At 51.3% G+C, this 15,913-nt stretch overlaps 1 protein-coding gene across 5 annotated transcripts in view; it reads left to right on the forward strand.

Moving 5' to 3' along the window:
- The first annotated feature begins 1,465 nt into the window (after positions 1-1,465).
- Itgb4 (integrin subunit beta 4) overlaps positions 1,466-15,913 on the forward strand; it is a 34,952-nt gene continuing 20,504 nt past the window's right edge. For 3 of the 5 annotated variants that reach the window (XM_090350303.1, XM_090350304.1, XM_090350306.1), the window contains exons 1-13: positions 1,467-1,665; positions 4,524-4,661; positions 5,903-5,985; positions 8,337-8,438; positions 8,579-8,783; positions 9,728-9,824; positions 10,058-10,229; positions 12,069-12,332; positions 12,632-12,721; positions 12,972-13,094; positions 13,398-13,562; positions 13,707-13,783; positions 15,137-15,339. In XM_090350303.1, coding sequence (XP_090206429.1) covers positions 4,532-4,661; positions 5,903-5,985; positions 8,337-8,438; positions 8,579-8,783; positions 9,728-9,824; positions 10,058-10,229; positions 12,069-12,332; positions 12,632-12,721; positions 12,972-13,094; positions 13,398-13,562; positions 13,707-13,783; positions 15,137-15,339 — 1,711 coding nt within the window. In that variant the 5' untranslated portion in view covers positions 1,467-1,665; positions 4,524-4,531. Of the gene's footprint in view, positions 1,666-4,523; positions 4,662-5,902; positions 5,986-8,336; positions 8,439-8,578; positions 8,784-9,727; positions 9,825-10,057; positions 10,230-12,068; positions 12,333-12,631; positions 12,722-12,971; positions 13,095-13,397; positions 13,563-13,706; positions 13,784-15,136; positions 15,340-15,913 lie in introns of those variants that run through there. The other 2 variants (XM_090350302.1, XM_090350305.1) reach the window with 2 other exon arrangements.

Below are 15,913 nucleotides of genomic sequence, written 5' to 3' on the forward strand. Positions count from 1 at the left end.
AAGGGGCTATGAAGCCAGATCGGGCATCACTGCCTGTGGATCTGGGTTCTCATGCCTTATCCCCCCCATCCACAGTGGGTGCACAGGCCCAGCCTCCCTTGGGTGCTGCCTGCAGACACAGGCTCCTCAGCCAGGCTGGGCTTGACTCCTCTCTGAGCTCCTATTTTCCAGGGCAGATTGGGGGTATGTGCAGGAGTGGGCCAGTCTACACAGGCCTGAGTATGGCAGCTACACGGGGCTTTTCCCACAGTGTTCCCAAGTCCAACCGCAGAGGTTTCTGAACAACCAGCCTGTGAAGAATAGCTCTCAGGAGACAGAGAGAGGCTGCCCAGTGATGAGCTCAACCCCTTTGCTCCCATACTCACACTGAGAGCTGACTGCACACAGAACAGAGGACAGATGAGAACAGAACACCAGGGAGGTTAGATGACCCCCACTTCTGTGTGCTATGTGTCTTTTAGGTGCCAGGCAATGTGCTAGAGTGCTAGAGGTTAGAAGAGTGTACCACAGATCAACTACTTTTGGGGTCCACAATCCAGTGGGGGGATTATTTCAAACCAATGTGACAAATACCATGGAAAAAGCCATGTCTGGAGTGAGGGCTATAGCTCAGTGGTTATATGTGCTTACCATGCACCAAGCAATAAATGAAGGCACGCGTCATGGGAGGTGGAGGTAGGTAGATCATGGTCTAAGGCCAGCCTGGGTCGAGGCATGCCCCAAGGACATAAGCAAACCTAGATTGTGCAGAAGATGTAGAGGCCAAGGAGCCAGTGACCAATACAATGTCTTCAAGAGTAAAGGTAAATCAGACTAGCCTGCCTCAAAGCCACATGGGGTGGGGAAGGGGCTGCCAGCTGTCAAGCAGGCCAGACAAAGGAGGAAAAAATAAAAATAAAAATGCCTCTGGATGGCCAGGAGTGTGACCTAGTGGTAACGTGTTTGCCCGGCATGCACAAAGCCCCAGAACCACATACACAGAAAAAGCTGGAAGTGGCACTGTGGCTCAAGTGGCAGAGTGCTAGCCTTGAGCAAAAAGTATCCAGGGACAGTGCCCAGGCCCTGAACGCAAGCCCCAGGACTGGCAAAAAAAAAAAAAAAAATTAAAAAGGAAAGAAAAGAAAGAACAAACTTTAAAAAGTGAGTGACAATCGTGGTGGTGTGTCTCGGTGTCCCCTCACCCTCCAGGGAGGTTTGGGTAGCTGGCTGGAGGACACGGAGTGGACGCAGCCCTTTCCCAGCGGGAGCAATGGAGCAGAAACCCAAATGTCAGGTGTCTGCCACCCTGGGGCAGCCTCCGGGCACCCTGGACACGGACCGTGCCACCAGGCAAGGGGACTTGGAAGCTGAGCCTGGAGGCTGGAAGGGTGGGGAAGCCGGGCGCCCCGGGCTGGTCGGCCGGGAAGGGAGGCTCCTCCCCCGGCCCGGCGCGGCGGCTGAGCTCGGGGCGGGCCTGGCGGTTGCGGCTTCGGCTTCTGGCTCCCCGGCTCCTGCCCCGACAGGTGCGCGCCTTGTGCAGGAATGCAGCCCGCCTGACTCACCAGCGCCTCCTTCCTACCTGCGCCGCCCCATAAAGCGCTCCCCTCTTCCCGCCCGCCCAACCGTCGCGACTCCCCCAGCCCCACCGAGTTGCAGCCCTGGGCGGAGGGCGCAAATCCAGCCAAGGTAGGTCCAGGGCTCCGTGGGACGGGCGCGGGAAGTGGGGTGCAGGGCCAGCGGGCAGGAGAGCCCGAAGGCACTGATCACAGTGCCCAGGGCTACGGGGCTCGACAGGAAAGTGGGCACCCACCACATCCTGGGTATCTGAGCATGGTAGCTGCCTGGCTTTTGTTTTCCCTTTTCCTTCCTGAAGGCTGGCAGGCCCCGATTCCCTCCGCCTAGGCTGGCCAGGGCAGGTGCCCGGCGTGCCCGGGTGTGCCCAGGCGGCAGCTGAGTGTAGAGGTGTAAGGGAGTTAGGGAAGAACAATGGCTGTCAGGTCTCTCGGCAAGGATGGGGTGCTGAGTGGTGCATAGACAGGGACCAGATGTCAGATACCTAGGCCCACTGGGCTGTACCCCTCCAGAGTTTGCAAGAAAAGTGAAGGAGCAGCCACCCTGCAATAAATGCCTCTCCTGTCTGTCTGGTCAGGGCCTGCTGGGTGGTGCCAGAGTCTAAGTGGGGTGTAGGGGAGTCCCCGAGTTTCCTTTTCTCTTAACCATCTTTCCTGCATTCTTCCCAGAAGTTCTCCTGGACGAGAACTTCTCCCAGTCCCCAGCAGCACTGCTCCTGTCCACCTCTGTGACCTTCTCCCCATACTGTCACTGTGCCTCTGGGGCTCCAGTTAGCTCCCAGGGGCAGAGAGCCTTGTCAACCCTTAGTCCAGACTAAGCTGGGGTAGCATGGTTGTTGCTGTTCCCCACGGGGCTGGGAACTGAGGAGAGAGAGGACTGTTAAAAGTGTCAACAAATAAGACGTTTCTGTCCCCTTAACCCTGATTTCACACGCTTGTCAAAACAGCCAAGCGCCCAGGAACAGCCTGGAGAGTGGATGTCTGAGAACTCAGCCCAGCCTGCCACAGCTACATATTCCTGCAAACCCACGATGCTAGCTTTTATGTGAAATCTCCTTTCTAAAATTGCCAGCTACGTAAAAAAAAAATTTTTGAATACAGTTGAGTTCAACAAAAGCCTGTGTAGCTGCTTAACTTCCACCGAGTATGACATGGAGTGGGTGGCGGTGGAGGTGGGGGTGATGGTTTTCTGTGGGGACCTGCATTGCTAGGTCCTGACCGTTCCCTCCCTGCAGAATGGGGAAACCCTGTTGTCTTTTGGGCCTCTGTCTGTCTGGGAAAGGAGGTTCTGTGCAGATTCCATAGCAATCCTGTACAGGAAGTACCAGGTGCCTGTGGGTGTGGCTGTGTTCGACAGCCCTGCAGCCCTGTGTGCCAAGCCTGTGGACAGGGGTGGGTGAGGAAGGGCTGGGCTTGGCCTCTGCCAGTGCTTCTACCTGCCTAGGTAATGGTGCCCCAAGGAAGCCAAGTGTGCAGCCTGCATTGTATAGCATGAGGGTGTGGTGTCTTTACCCTAGGGCTGTGAGAAAGTCATTTCCCTCACCCCCACCAGGAGCCCCACCTTGACTGACTCAGCACTCCCTTCTCATGGCTGTCCCACTGGGATGCTGGCTCTGCTTATCGATATGCTGGCTCTGCTGCTTGTCCGTTTGGGAGACATGGCGTAAAAGCTGAGGGACAGAGCCTCCCTCACTTCATCAGGGCCTAGCCCTCCAGGCCCCACATGTGGAGCTGGGGAGCTGAAAAGGGATTCAGGAGATCTAGGGACTCTAGAGAAAGAGGTGTGGTGCTGGCCTTTGACCTTTGCTCTGGAGGCCCCAATGGCTCTGTGGCCATGCTCCTTCATTTCCAAGGTTTCTACCTGTCCATCTTTTCAAAGACCTGCAGAGTGCCTTGACCTGCAGGCACACCCTGAAGGTTGCTGATGTGTTCCGATAGTTTAGGAGTGAACACAAGTCTTGGTGCTGGTGACTCACGCCTGTAATCCTACCTACTTGGGAGACTGAGATGGAAGGATCACAATTTGAAGCCAGTCTGGGCAGAAATGTCTGTGAGACTCACCAAATAGCCACCAAAAGTTGGAAGTGGAGCTATGGCTCAAGTGGTAGAAGACTAACTTTGAACACAAATAATTAGGGACAGCACCCAAACCATGAGTTCAAGCCCTATGTCCAGCACCAAAAAAAAAAACAAAAACAAAAAACCTGGTAATGTGGCTTAGTGGTAGAGTGCTTGCCTAGTATGCATGAAGCCCTGGATCTGATTCCTCAATACCACATAAACAGAAAAAGCTGGGATGGTGCTGTAGCTCAAGTGACAGAGTGCTAACTTTGAGGAAATAGAGCTCAGAGACAGTGCCCAGTCCCTGAGTTCAAGCCCCAGGACTGGCCACAAAATAAAGGAACCAAAAACCTCTAGTGAGAATGTGCTGAAGCTGTCACTATGTGTATAAAAGTGGGCAGGAGAGACTTATAACCTTCCCCTAGGCTGATGCATCACTCAGGGCCTCAAAAACCCAACTGTGGGGCAGGTTGAGGGAAAGAAGGGGGACCAGAGACCCAGCTTGTCCCATCCTTGGCCCCTGTGTTAGAAAAGGTCCCCTCCCCACCTGGTCTAGCCAGGTGGGTCAGTCCAGAGAGGGTAGAGACAGGACTCTTTCTAAAGGTAACCCCTTGCTGGACCTAACCCCTGTTAGGGCACAGAATAAGCCACACCCTGACCTGCCCTCCCCTCAGGGAGATCAACACCAAGAGGCCTGGTACTGGACAGGGTGGGGGCCTAGAGCACACAATGGTCTCCCCTAGGTGGGGCAGTGCCATACAGGGTTCCTAGCCTCTGCTGGGGTGTCAAGGAAAGGAAAGCGGGAAATCCCACTCTCTTTGGGTCCTGCCACTCACAGGGCTGTAGCATTGGTAACCACAGTTCTGAGCTTCTGATTCCACACCTGCATAATAAGTTGACATTTCTCTGGAGGATCTCTGATGGGGACCCAGGGCCCTGACGGTGCCAACCAGAGCTTTCGGAGGAAGATGATGGCAGGGCTGCATCCCAACCCATGGACCACTGTGCTTTTGGCAGCTCTGCTAAGCCTCAGCCTTCCTGGGGTCATGGGTAAGTTCACACATCCCATAGCCACCTCCAAGCAAGAAATTCTCCAGACGTTGCCCTGGGCACATCCCAGAAAGCCATCTAACAAGTAAACCAGGGACACAGCTCTAGATAACCGAGAATCTGAGACCCCGCACCCTCCTACCAGGCAAGTGCTGAGATCTGCCAGCTGACCTGAGATGGAAAGGAAGGAGGCTGTCTAGAGGACAGATAAAGCTGCTGCTCAGAAAGCTGTGTTTCCTCAGAGGGGAAACTGAGGCCCCCACAGTGGAGCCGACAGTGTCATAGGAATTTGAAGGAGAGAGACTGCCCACACATCAGCTGCTCTCTGTATGTTCCAAAAGACTGGTGCTACCTCCTACCAATTAAAATTTCCCAAGTAGACTGTGGTGGAGATATTTCCACCATGGACATTGGCAAATACAGCAAGTCAGAGTTCTCTCTCCCTCACCAGAGCTGCCGTTAAGCATTGTGATGATAAGAGCCCAGGAAATGACTCATTGTGTGGGCCAGTGCGCATCGGACCTCTCTATGTTTCTAACTGGACAGAGCCAAGAAGAAACCATGGGACCAGGAGTGTGGCCTAGTGGCAGAGTGCTTGCCTAGCACACACAAAGCCCTAGGTTCAATTCCTTGATACCACATACACAGAAAAAGCCAGAAGTGGTGTGGCTCAAGTTGCAGAGCAGTAGTGTCCAAGGACAGGAAAGAAGGGAGGGAGGGAAAGAAAGAAAGAGAGAGAGAGAAGAGAGAAGGGAAGAAGCCTAAGGGCCTTTGTGGAGAGGTCTGGGATTTTCTGGGATTTTCCTCACTTGTCTACTGTATGCCAGGATTTGTGTTAAGCAATAACACAAACACACAGCTGAGGGGACAGAGTCAAAAAGCAGAAGCTATAAAGAGGAGAGGCCAGCAGAGGGCAAAGTGCATTGGGTGCTGCTTGTCCCAGGGGTCATGGAAGACAGGCGCAATCACAGGGCCTGAGGAGTTAGTAGCCAGGGTATTTCTGCTGGCAAATGCCCAGCACCTTCAAGTCATCCCTACCATCCCTCCATTCCCTGAAACCCAGAAAGTTGCGGATTTGAGACCTAATTGCTCATTCCAAGTATGCTACCTGGTGCAGTGTTTCCTCCTCTCTAAGATCAGGAGAGAAGAATCCCCACTCACAGGTGAGGGTGAGGAAGTAGGAGAGGGCGTGGTCACCACTGAGGCCCTTCCTTGTGTGTCTGCCCCTCCCTCCCTCCCAGCCAATCGCTGCAAGAAGGCTCAGGTGAAGAGCTGCACTGAGTGCATCCGTGTGGACAAGGACTGTGCCTACTGTACAGATGAAGTGAGCATTTCTGTTACTCCTTTTTCCCTACTCCTCTTCTTTCTTCATTGGTGCCATTAAGGGGACTTGAACACAGGCCTGACACTGTCCCTAACCTTTTCTTCTTCTTTTTTAAATTACTTTTACTTTGTAAATTTTTAAATGTAATTTTAGTGTTCATATTATTCAGGTGTTGCACAGACAGGTTGCTGTATCATAGTCAAGTAACATGTACATTTCTTTTTGCACAATGTCACCCTACTTTCATTTTCCCCCAGTTTTCCTCTCCCATCCCTGCCTACAAGTTACATAGTTCATTTTCCACATTTTGTTTACTAAATACCATGACTGCATTTGTTCACCCTTCCTCTTTCCACTTCAGTACCCTCCCCTTTACCCTTCTAAAATGAAAAAAAAAAAAAGGTAAACAACACTACTACCACCACCAACAATAACCAAGTTTCCATTTCCTGGAATTCATTTCAATAAATAGTATTTTAAATGGCCAGAGGAGGACCGGGAGCATAGCCTAGTGGTAGTGTGCTTGTCTAGCATGCATGAAGTCCTAGGTTCTACTCAGAAAAAGCCAGAAGTGGTGCTGTGGCTCAAGTGCCACTATCCCTGAGCAAAAGTATCCAAGGACAGTGCCCAGGCCCTGAGTTTAAGCTCCAGGACTGGCAAAAAAAAAAAAAATGGTCAGAGGAGTTACACATTTGGGTTCCTCCCCTAAGAGTATCCTCTTTCAGTCTGTGTGTGAATGCCTGGAGTCCTGTATAAGTTCTCATGTCCTGGCAAATTTTACTACTAGCTTCCTCATATGAGAGAAAACATGTGCTATTTGTCTCCCTGGGCTTGACCTACCTCACTTAACATGATTTGTTCTAGGTCCATCTGTTTCCCAATAAATGAATAATATTATTCTTTCTACTGGAAGAGTAAAATTCCAGTGTATATATCTGCCACATTTTTTTTTGCCAGTCCTGGGCTTGGGCTCAGGGCCTGAGCGCTGTCCTTGGACTTTCTCAAGGCTAGAGCTCTACCACTTGAGCCTCAGCACCACTTCCGGCTTTTTTGTATGTATGTGGTACCAAGGAATCGAACCCGGGTCTTTGTGCATGCTAGGCAAGCACTTTAACCACTAGGCCAAACTCCTGGCCCTACCACATTTTTTTCTTAGCCACTCATCCATTGTAGGGCATTTGGGCTGTTTCCATAACTTGGCTATTGTGAGTGGTGCAGCAGTGAACATGGATGAGCAAGTCTCTTTACCGTATCCTAACTTATGACATACTGGGCAGATGTCCAAGAGTATATGGCTGAGTGATAGGGAAGGTCCATGTTTAGTTTTTTGAGGAACTTCCAAACTGCCACCCAGAGTAGGTGAATTAGTTTGCCTGCCCACCAATAGTGTAATAGTGTCTACCACTTGAGCCACACCTTCACGTCTGACTTTTTGATGGTTAATTGGAGAATTTGGTGGTTAATTGGAATATCATGGACTTTTTCTGCCCAGTCTGGCTGTAAATCTTAGCCCTCAGATCTCAGCTTTTTTTTTTTTTTTTTTTTTTGGCCAGTCCTGAGGCTTGAACTTGGGGCCTGGGCGCTGTCCTTGGGTTTTTCTCAAGGCTAGCACTCTATTACTTAAGCCACAGCACCACTTCCAGCTTTTTTCTGTGTATGTAATACCAAAGAATTGAACCTAGGGCTTCGTGCATGCTAGGCAAGCACTCTACCACTGGACTGCTCCCGACCAGATCTCAGCTTCTTGAGTACCTACAATTACAGATGTGAATCACTGACACCTAGTTTATGAGCTGTTGTGGGGGTGCTTTTTTTTTGGTGGGGGACAGAATTGGTGCTGGTCTTAGACCTTGAACTAAGGGCCTGGGTACTATCCCTGAGCTTTTTTGCTCAGTGTTAATGCTCTACCACCTGAGCTACAGCTCTACTTCTGGCCTTTTGGTGGTTAATTGTAGAAAAGCATCTCATAGATTTCCCTGCCGAGGCTAGCTTCAAACCATAGTCCTCAGATTTCAGCCTTCTGGATAGCTAGGGTTACAGCTGACAATTTCATAGGCATTTGGAGGAGAGTTTTCGGACACATCAACTGCTCTCTGCATGTCCCCAGTTGACAAATGACTGGTGCTTACCTCCTACCAATTAAATTTTCCTTGTCAACTTGAGGTCCTGTTGACAAACTCAAAGTAGACTACGGAGGGAATATTTTTCACTATGAAAATTGGCAAAGACAGCCATCCCTTTGCCCAAAGACTGAAAGACAAGATACAGGAATATCAGAAAGAAAGAAATCCAGTGTTGAGACACTCAAGAGATGGCTACTTCCCCCACTGACCCTGTCTGCTTCTGACCAGATGTTCAAGGAGCGACGCTGCAATACCCAGAAGGAGCTGCTGGCCGCGGGCTGCCGGCTGGAGAACGTGGTAGTCATGGAAAGCAGCTTGGAGATCACAGAGGTACGTAGAACAGGCCTGAGGGTGAGACCCTCCAGGGCTGGTTATGGGGGGGTTAACCGTGGTGCTCCTTGGGAGGGCTGAGGCCCCGCTGGGGTCTCCAAAGCGACCCTCCAGACAGCCGTTCCCTCACCCTGACACAGGCGACACAGATCGACATCAACTTGCGCCGTAGCCAGGTGTACCCCCAACGCCTGCAAGTGCGGCTGCGGCCCGGGGAGGAGCGGCGCTTTGAATTTGAGGTGTTCGAGCCTCTGGATAGCCCTGTGGATCTCTATATCCTCATGGACTTCTCCAACTCCATGTCTGATGATCTGGACAATCTCAAGCAGATGGGGCAGAACCTAGGTACGCCTGTGCCATTGGCAGAGGGAGCGGGGAGGGGGACTGTAGGATGGAGTGGGAATTCAGGACAGCTGTATTCACCTCACAAGACAGACAGGACAGCCAGGCACCAGTGGCTCATGCCTGTAATCCTAGCTACTCAGGAGGATGAGATTTAAAGATCACAGTTCAAAGCCAGCCTGGCACTAAAGTCCGTGAGAGTTTCTAATTAACTACCAGAAAACCAGAAGTGGTGCTGTGGCTCAAGTGGTAGAGCACTAGCCTTGAGTTGAAGAGCTCAGGGATAGCGCCTAGGCCCAGAGTTCAAGCCCCGTAACTGACACACAAAAAAAAAAGGACAGGATATCCATGCCTCCCAAAGGATCCTCCCTGCTCTTGGGCAAGGGTCCCAGCCAAACCTCACCACATGGGACTTTAGGGGCCATGAACAGTGGCTCTCACAAGGGTGGCACTCCCTGCCACATCTCAGCTCTGCAGACCAAGCTGGGACCTGATTCTCAAATAGCCTCCTACTTGCTAGAGGCATAACTCACCTGGGCACCTCATACCTGTAATGTCAGCTCCTTAAGAGGCTGAGATCTGAGGATCTCCATCCAAAGCCAGCCCAAGCAGACAAATCTATGAGACTCTTATTTCCAATTAACCAAAAGAAAAAAAGTAAAGGAAAGAAAAGTGGAGCCACGACTCAAGTGGTAGAGCACCAGCCTTGAGTGAAAAAAGCCAAAGCCCCATGGGAGTGTGAGACCCTGAATTCAAGCCCCAGAACAGGCAAGTCTCGTTTCCCCATCTGAAAATAGGAACAAGAGTTTTGAGAGCACAAAGCAATGCTCCCAGCACAAGTGGTTAACATAAGGCAGCTCTCGCACTAACCCCCACCACCATTGTATCTATGTGGGAACTGCTGGGACTCAGCTATCCCCCCCTTTTTTCCTCCTCTTGCTATCCAGCCAAGATCCTGAGCCAGCTCACCAGCGATTACACTATTGGATTTGGCAAGTTTGTGGACAAAGTCAGTGTCCCTCAGACAGACATGAGGCCTGAGAAGTGAGTGGTGGAGTGAGCCTTGGGTGGGCATGGGCCCTAGCCAGGCAACCTCAAACTACTACTGCTTACCCCTAGATAAAATGAGCCCTGAGCACTGGAACCCGAGTCTTCCCCACCTCTCCTGACTCTCTCTCTCTCTCTCTCTCTCTCTCTCTCTCTCTCTCTCTCTCTCTCTCTCTCTCTCTCTCTCCTTCTCTCTCTCTCTCTCCTTCTCTCTCTGTCTTTCTGCCTAGGCTGAAGGAACCATGGCCCAACAGTGACCCTCCCTTCTCCTTCAAGAATGTCATCAGCCTGACCGAGGATGTGAAGGAATTCTGGGATAAACTTCAAGGAGAGCGGATCTCTGGTAACCTGGACGCTCCCGAAGGTGGCTTTGATGCCATTCTGCAGACAGCTGTGTGTACAGTAAGTGCCAGGACAGGCCTTGTTCACCTAGATCAGGAGCATGAGCTGCCCACTGGCCTGCTCCCAAACCCTCCAGAGGATGCCTGCAGCTCCCAGGCGTAGGCCCCAGGTGCTGGGACAAACTCAGACATTAGAGTGACCCTCAAGTTGCAATCCAAATTTTGTTGTTCTGGGAGCCAAGGTCTTTGCCAGTGATCCAGACAAGAGCCTTGGAGTTCTGGAATCAATGGAGACCGAGTCTAGCCCCACAAGCCATCCAGTCTCCAAATGTACCGGCCATAGAAATGTGTACATCTACTCTTTCTTTCCTTCCTTTCTTTCTTCCTTTCTTTCTTTCTTTCTTTCTTTCTTTCTTTCTTTCTTTCTTTCTTTCTCTCTTTCTTTCTCTCTTTCTTTCTGTTGTTGTTGGTCATGGGTCTGGGCCTGGGTGCTGTCCCTGAGCTCTTCAGCGCAAGGCTACCACCCTACCCCTTGAGCCACAGCACCACTTCCCATTTTCTAGTGGTTAATTGGAGATAAGAGTTTCTTTAGTGCCTGAGCTGGCTTTGAATTGTCATTCTTAGATCTCAGCCTTCTGAGTAGCTAGAATTACAGACATGAGTCACCACGCCCGGCTATTCTTTCAGTTTGAAAATAATAATAAATATATATATATATTATGGTTAATTTAGACAACAAAGAACAAAAATCAACTATAATTTCACCACCATCAGCATCTACTAGTTGTGTGTGTGTGTGTGTGTGTGTGTGTGTGTGTGTGTGTGTGTGTGTTGGTCAGTTGGGCTTGAACTCTGGGCCTGGGTGCTATCCCTGAGTTCTTCAGTTTAAGGCTAGTGCTCTACCACTTGAGCCACAATGCTACTTCGAGTTTTTTGGTGGTTAATAGGAGATAAGAATCTCATGGCTTTAAACCATCTTCCTCAGATCTCAGCCTCCTGAGTAGCTAAGATTACCGGCATGAGCCACAGGCACCCAGCTTGGTTCTTGTATATTTTGTTCCTTTTTCCTTATTTTATACAAGGGGATTGGTGTACTTACAATTCTGAAACTTGGGACTGGGAGTTTGGTGTACTGGTAGAGTGCTTGCCTAGTGTGCATGAAGATCAGGGTTCAATTCCTCAGTACTTAGCAAAAGCCAGAAATGGTACTGTGGCTCAAGTGGGAGAGTGCTAACCTTGAGAAAGCTTAAGGCCCTGAGTTCAAGCCCCAGGACTGGCCAAAAAAAATCTGAAACTTGCTCTTTTTTTAACTTCTTTTTTATATTTTGGTTGTTGGTGGTGGTAGTGGTGATTGTGAGCCTTGAACTCAGGGCCTGGGAGCTGTCCCTGAGTTTTTTTCATGCAAGACTATTGCTCTACCACTTTGAGTCACAGTGCCACTTCCAGTTTTCTAGTGGTTCACTGGAGATGTGTCACAAACTTTCTTGCCCAGGCTGACTTTGGCCACTGGTGCCTGACTTAACTCGCTCTTTGTTTGTTTGATTGTTTGTTTTTAATTAAGATTACTTTTTACTACTCTAGTGACACACCTGTAATCCTATGTAGGAGGCTGAGATCTGAGGATGGTGGTTTGAAGTCAGCCTGGGCAGAAAGTCTGTGAAACTCTTATCTCCAAAGCTAGAAGTGGAGCTGAGACTCCAGTGCATTCGCTTTGAGCAAAGAAGCTCAGGGCTAGTCCCCAGCCCTCGACTAAGCTTCAGTACCAAAAAAACAAACCCTAAAAAAAATTAGTAACCATGAAATTCACCCCTGAATCACTCTCCCTTATTTGCCTTCCCTGCTGGTTCTCAGCCAGCAGCCTGCTTGCTCGCTGGGCCAGCTCCCTTCTTGTCTTTCTCAGAGGGCCATTGGCTGGCGCCCAGATAGCACCCACCTGCTGGTCTTCTCCACTGAGTCTGCCTTCCACTATGAGGCTGATGGTGCCAACGTGCTGGCTGGCATCATGAACCGCAATGATGAGAAATGCCATCTGGATGACACGGGCACCTACACCCAGTATAAGACCCAGGACTACCCGTCAGTGCCCACCCTTGTGCGCCTGCTTGCCAAACACAACATCATTCCTATCTTCGCCGTCACCAACTACTCCTACAGCTACTATGAGGTATGGGCCATTGGGTACCAGGCGACAGGGCAAGAGGGCTCATGGATCTTTGTCCCCTCCCTTTGCCTCTCTCTTCCCAGAGCTTTGAGGCTCCTGAGAGTGGAGCCTTTGGAGTGTGTGTGTGGGGGGGGGGGAACAGGGAGAACTCTTGTTCGTGTTTAAACTCCAAACCCAAATAGGAGGGAGCTAAAAGAGGAGGCGCGGGAGCACAGTGGCAGGTTTCCAGCCTCCATGTCCCCAGCTGTCAAGCGGAGATAACCTCAGAACTGTCGCCTGAGCTCTGGTGTTCTCTCCTGCAGAAACTGCACACTTATTTCCCGGTCTCCTCGCTGGGGGTGCTGCAGGAGGACTCATCCAACATCGTGGATCTGCTGGAGGAAGCCTTCTACGTGAGTGCTGGCAAGGGCCAGGGGCATCCATGTCCTGGCTGAGAAGTGGGTCTGGGATAGGCCAGTAAAGAAGGGTCTCTGACTACCCTAGAGGGCCTGGAGAACTCACTAAGGCATGGCCCCATGCTCCCAGAGTTCTAATCCTGCCACCATTCCCCTGACCCCCATGGAGGATGCCTTCCAATGGTGGGGGGTGGAGATGAAGACTGAGCCCAGCCCCTTCCATGACCACTGATCTGTTCTCCTTCAGCGCATTCGCTCCAACCTGGACATCCGGGCACTGGACAGCCCCCGAGGCCTGCGGACAGAGGTCACCTCTAAGGTGTTCCAAAAGACCAAGACCGGCTCCTTCCACATCAAGCGGGGAGAAGTGGTAAGATCCTACAGGGGCAGCAGTTTGGGCCACCAGAGCCATGTCTTCCCAGTGGTGGGATTTTCTTGAACAATGGGCACTTGCACATCCCTGGGGCCTGAGACCTGAACCTCTCTAGTGTCGGCCCCTTGGATGCCCTTGGCAGGTTGCTCTGCTTGGCACCCATGTCCATAGTTGGGATGAATCAGAGCCTGGCACTCCAAGGACTGGTGAGACAAGCATGTGGAGTTAGGGTTATAGGCTAGGAAGTCTGACGGCCCAGCACCTCAGGCCCCCCTTTGGCTAATGGCGGAATCCCTGCAGGGCACATATGACGTGCAGCTGCGGGCCGCGGAGGATGTGGATGGTACACACGTGTGCCAGCTGGCAGATGAAGACCAGAGGGGCAACATCCACCTAAAGCCCTCCTTCTCTGACGGCCTCCAGATGGACGTGAGCGTCATCTGTGACGTGTGCACCTGCGAGCTGGTAGGGGTCAGCCCCGCCCCTGGTGTGTATGTGGGGGGAGAACGGAGCAGAGCACCCTGCACCCTAAGGAATGGAGCAGAGCCTCCTGAGGTCCACTTGGCCCAGTCCCCTCCCTCCACATGCCCCACCATGGTTTCATTCCAGCAAAAAGAAGTACGGTCCGCTCGCTGCCACTATCAAGGAGACTTCATGTGTGGACATTGTGTGTGCCATGAGGGCTGGTGAGTAGGGGAAGGAAGCTCCGCCCCAAGATGTCACCTGACTGTGGGCACACTTTGGATGCCCAGCTAGGGTTGGGGTGACCAGTCACAGAAGTCACAGAAAGGAGAGAGGTAATGCAACTTTTGGGCAAACCCAGGTCAGAACATTCAGGATAATCCCTACTTAGAACTGTTCGTGTGAGGAGTTTTTTCTTTCTTTTTTTTTTTTTTGATTTATGATGATGTGAAACCAATCATATTCAGGCATTCAAATAGATGGAGCTAGGATGTTTGCAAAACTAAGTATATTAAAGGTGGTTGATTGTTTCAATTACAATGGGTTATCACAACATAACTCCATTATCCATCATAAAGCCAAGGAACATGTATATCCAGACATAGGGCTGTCTCTAGATATCTACAACTGCGAAAGGGTGGCTGGGAGAGGGTCTCTGTGCTAGAACCAGTAGCAAGGGCATCTTGCCTTTCTCTCCATACCTTTTTTTTTTTTTTTTTTTTTTTTTTGCCAGTCCTGGGCTTGGGCTCAGGGACTAAGCACTGTCCCTGGATTTTCTCAAGGCTAGGGCTCTACCACTTGAGCCACAGCACCACTTCTGGCTTTTTGCTACGTATGTGGTACCAAGGAATCGAAGCCAGGTCTTCGTGTACGCTAGGCAAGCACTCTACCACTAGGCCAAACTCCTGGCCTCTCTCCATACCTTTTAGTTTTTGTTTGTTTTTGTTTTACTAGTCCTGGAGTTTGAACTCCATTTGGCCACTGTTCCTGAGCTCTTTTTGTTCAAAGCTAGTCCTCTCCCACTTTGAGCCACAACTCCACTACTGGTTTTCTAGTAGTTAATTGGACAGAAAAATCTCAGACTTTTCCTGCCTAGGCTGGCTTTGAAGTAGATCCTCAGATCTCAGCCTCCTGAGTAGTTAGGATTATAGCCATGAGCCACTGACACCAGGCTTCTCTAAGATTCTTACCTCCGATTAACCACCAAAAGGCCAGAAGTGGAGATGTGGCTCAAGAAGCAGAATGCCAGCTTTGGGAAAAAAAAAAAAAGGGACAACACCCAGGCCCTGAGTTCAAGGCCCCGTACTAGCACGCGCGTGCAATCGCGCGCACGCCCCCCCCCCCACACATACACACACTTTTGAAATACTGAATAAGTCTAACATTGACTTGAGACCCAGAAGCAATGAGGGACGGAACCTGTGGTCTTAGGTTTGAGGTCTTAGCTCAGCTACTTCTGTCTGGGAGACTTGGAACTAGCCCACAGGAAGCCTCAGTTTCCTCATCTGTAAAATAGGGCAGTCAACACCCCCAGCCCTCTTCCCAGGCTGTGGAGAAGTGACTGGTTCCTCCCTCAGGAGCGGCAAGACCTGCAACTGCTCCACAGGCTCACTGAGTGACACACAGCCCTGTCTGCGGGAGGGTGAGGACAAGCCATGCTCGGGCCGAGGAGAGTGCCAGTGTGGGCGCTGTGTGTGCTATGGTGAAGGCCGTTACGAGGGTCACTTCTGCGAGTATGACAACTTCCAATGTCCCCGCACCTCCGGCTTCCTCTGCAATGGTGAGCACAGAACCTGTGCCCAGCACGGAGGGGCCTCAGGGTGACCCTGCCTCCTGGCCAGGAGTCAGGACCCCCACGTTCAGGCCCAGCCCCACTACCGGCTCTCTCATGCGCAAGTCCATGCTCAGGGCCCCTGTGAGCACCAACTTCCTCTAACACCCCTGCCCCCTCCCCTGCGGTTCTCTCTGCCAGTCACGTCTGTGCCTGTCCCCAGGTCCCCACACTCCCCCATCTCATCAGGGCAGCAGAACATGGAAGATACCTTTTGCATATCCCAACAGGGTCTAATGGGTGCGGGGCCCAGGTCAACAGCACAGAGTGTGGTCAGAGCTCTCAGACCTGGGAATCTGGGGAAACTCTGGCAAGGACTGCTGATCAGATGAAGGAGGAGGAATGCAGGGCCGCTCCCAGATGCACGTCAAACCCCTGTGTACTGGCCCCTGGCACAGCCTTGCCTGGCTTTGCTTTGCTTTGCTTTTCTTAGCAAGCACAGTACCACTAGGCCAAACTCCCGGCCGACAGCCTTGCTTTTCTTTTCTTTTCTCCATTTGTGATTTCCCTCCTCTACCCCACC

Source organism: Megascapheus bottae, chromosome 17 (assembly GCF_031878675.1).
Source record: "Megascapheus bottae isolate mThoBot1 chromosome 17, mThoBot2.hap1, whole genome shotgun sequence".
Lineage (NCBI taxonomy): Eukaryota > Metazoa > Chordata > Mammalia > Rodentia > Geomyidae > Megascapheus > Megascapheus bottae.